General features: G+C 47.7%; 1 protein-coding gene across 1 annotated transcript in view; it reads right to left on the minus strand.

The window, feature by feature from the left end:
- BAIAP2L2 (BAI1-associated protein 2-like 2) overlaps positions 1–2746 on the minus strand; it is a 30879-nt gene that overhangs the window by 3293 nt on the left and 24840 nt on the right. The window contains exon 9 of the mRNA XM_010845091.1: positions 2609–2746. This exon is cut by the window's right edge and continues 21 nt beyond it. Within this exon, the coding sequence (XP_010843393.1) occupies positions 2609–2746 (138 nt within the window). The remainder of the gene's footprint in view (positions 1–2608) is intronic.

The following is a 2746-nucleotide window of genomic DNA, read 5'->3' on the forward strand; positions in this document are numbered from 1 at the left end:
TGATCTATATTTCTGTCTTTGTGCCGGTACCATACTGTCTTGATAACTGTGGCTTTGTAGTAGAGCCTGAAGTCAGGTAGGTTGATTCCTCCAGTTCCATTTTTCTTTCTCAAGATCGCTTTGGCTATTCGAGGTTTTTTGTATTTCCATACAAATTGTGAAATTATTTGTTCTAGCTCTGTGAAGAATACTGTTGGTAGCTTGATAGGGATTAAGTTTCTGCACATCAAAGGAAACTATTAGAAAGGTGAAAAGACAGCCTTCAGAATGGGAGAAAATAATAGCAAATGAAGCAACCGACAAACAACTAATCTCAAAAATATACAAGCAACTCCTACAGCTCAACTCTAGAAAAATAAATGACCCAATCAAAAAATGGGCCAAAGATCTAAATAGACATTTCTCCAAAGAAGACATACAGATGGCTAACAAACACATGAAAAGATGCTCAACATCACTCATTATCAGAGAAATGCAAATCAAAACCACTATGAGATACCATTTCACACCAGTCAGAATGGCTGTGATCCAAAAGTCTACAAATAATAAATGCTGGAGAGGGTGTGGAGAAAAGGGAACCCTCTTACACTGTTGGTGGGAATGCAAACTAGTACAGCCACTATGGAGAACAGTGTGGAGATTCCTTAAAAAACTGGAAATAGAACTGCCTTATGATCCAGCAATCCCACTGCTGGGCATACACACTGAGGAAACCAGAAGGGAAAGAGACACGTGTACCCCAATGTTCATCGCAGCACTGTTTATAATAGCCAGGACATGGAAACAACCTAGATGTCCATCAGCAGATGAATGGATAAGAAAGCTGTGGTACATATACACAATGGAGTATTACTCAGCCATTAAAAAGAATACATTGGAATCAGTTCTAATGAGGTGGATGAAACTGGAGCCTATTATACAGAGTGAAGTAAGCCAGAAGGACAAACACCAATACAGTATACTAACGCATATATATGGAATTTAGAAAGATGGTAATGATAACCCTGTATACGAGACAGCAAAAGAGACACTGATGTATAGAACAGGCTTATGGACTCTGTGGGAGAGGAAGAGGGTGGGAAGATTTGGGAGAATGGCATTGAAACATGTGAAATGTCATGTATGAAACGAGATGCCAGTCCAGGTTCAATGCACGATGCTGGATGCTTGGGGCTGGTGCACTGGGACGACCCAGAGGGATGGTATGGGGAGGGAGGAGGGAGGAGGGTTCAGGATGGGGAACACATGTATAATTTTTTTTAAATTAAAATTGAATAAAAAATAAATAAATAAAAACCAACATTCAAAAACTAAAAAAAAAAAAAAAGTCTGTTCTTTACATCTGTGTCTCTTTTGTTGTCTCGCATATAGAGTCATCATTACCATCTTTCTCAATTCCATATATATGCGTTAATATACTGTTCTAGGCGGTTTTATAATCAGGTCTTCCCAGGAGGTTGGCTACATGCCTGTTTAGGGAACTTTCAGGGTGGCACCCTGCTGCCCTCCGACGTGGGCCTGCAAAGCAGGTGTCTTTCCCACCACCTGTGTTCTTGGTTACATCTCTACCCATTGGCTCCTCCTTCTGTTCCTTATCCATTCAGTCACCTGCCATCCACCCATCTATCCACACAATCATGCTGTCCACGCATCACTCATCCATGAGGGCAACCACCCCAGGACCGCCAATCCACTAACCCATCCATCAGCACTTGCCCACTGCCCACCTCTCTGTCAATCCACTCACACACCTCTCCAATTAGTCTAGACGTGCACCCCCCATCTGTGCATCTTTCCGTGCCCCCCTGTATCTGCCCATCTGCTCATAGGAACAAGCATCCGCCTGCCTACAACATCCTCATCCAGTAACCACCTACTAACCCACCCGGTGAGCACCCTCACGTGCACCTGCTGACTCCTCTGTGGATGTTCCATTCATTCATCCCCTCTTATCCTCACTCATTCCTCTCTCCTTAGCATGAGTGGGCCTGAGCACCACACAGTCTCTTGCCCGTAAAGCCCTGGGGGGAAGGCACTGTGGCTGCAGCGAGCTCCCACCTTCCCTCTTTTCTCTGGCAGAAAGAGTGGTCCCTGCTCTCCTCCAGGCTTGCAGCGACTGCAGTGTACTCCCCCGCCTCTCCCTTTTCTACTGCCTGGTGTCAAAAGCAGCCCCCGTTTATGTTCTCTAAGGATTTCCCCCGTGCCTGACTGCGAGGGAGTGAGCACACTCAGCTTGCAAGGTCCCAGCATCTCCCCTGCACCTGGCCCACCTCTCTGTCCAGTCTCTTCTCAGAGCTTGGCTCACTTTGAGGTGCATGGTGGGTGCTCAAGCAGTAAGGTTTCGTAGTGTTCCCATTTGTGAGAGAACCTTTCCCTTCCCCATCCTCTACCATCCTCTCAAGGGCCACCACCCTGAACTTGGTAAAGAGGTTCTTCCTTCCCTGCCAGAAGGGATGAGGAAAATAGGGTGGGACGAGGAGAAGGATGGGAAAAGGGGAGAGCTGTCCGAGGCCTCAGGGACAGCTGCTATCCTGGAAGACTCGGAGCTGGAACCCAGGCCATCCAGTCCTCCTTCCAACCCACCCTGCGCCCCGGGGCTCCCACTCACGAGGATGAGCCCTCCAGCTTGCCATAGAGCCAGCCGTTCTGGGCTTCGGGCACCAGCACCTCGACGACGTCTCCGGCCGAGAAGCGCAGCAGCGTGTGGTTGGCGCCCTCCGAGTGTGAGACCAGAGCGCGGACTCTC

The sequence above is a fragment of the Bison bison genome, unplaced genomic scaffold, assembly GCF_000754665.1.
Source record: "Bison bison bison isolate TAMUID 2011002044 unplaced genomic scaffold, Bison_UMD1.0 scf7180017864213, whole genome shotgun sequence".
In the NCBI taxonomy this organism is placed as follows: domain Eukaryota; kingdom Metazoa; phylum Chordata; class Mammalia; order Artiodactyla; family Bovidae; genus Bison; species Bison bison.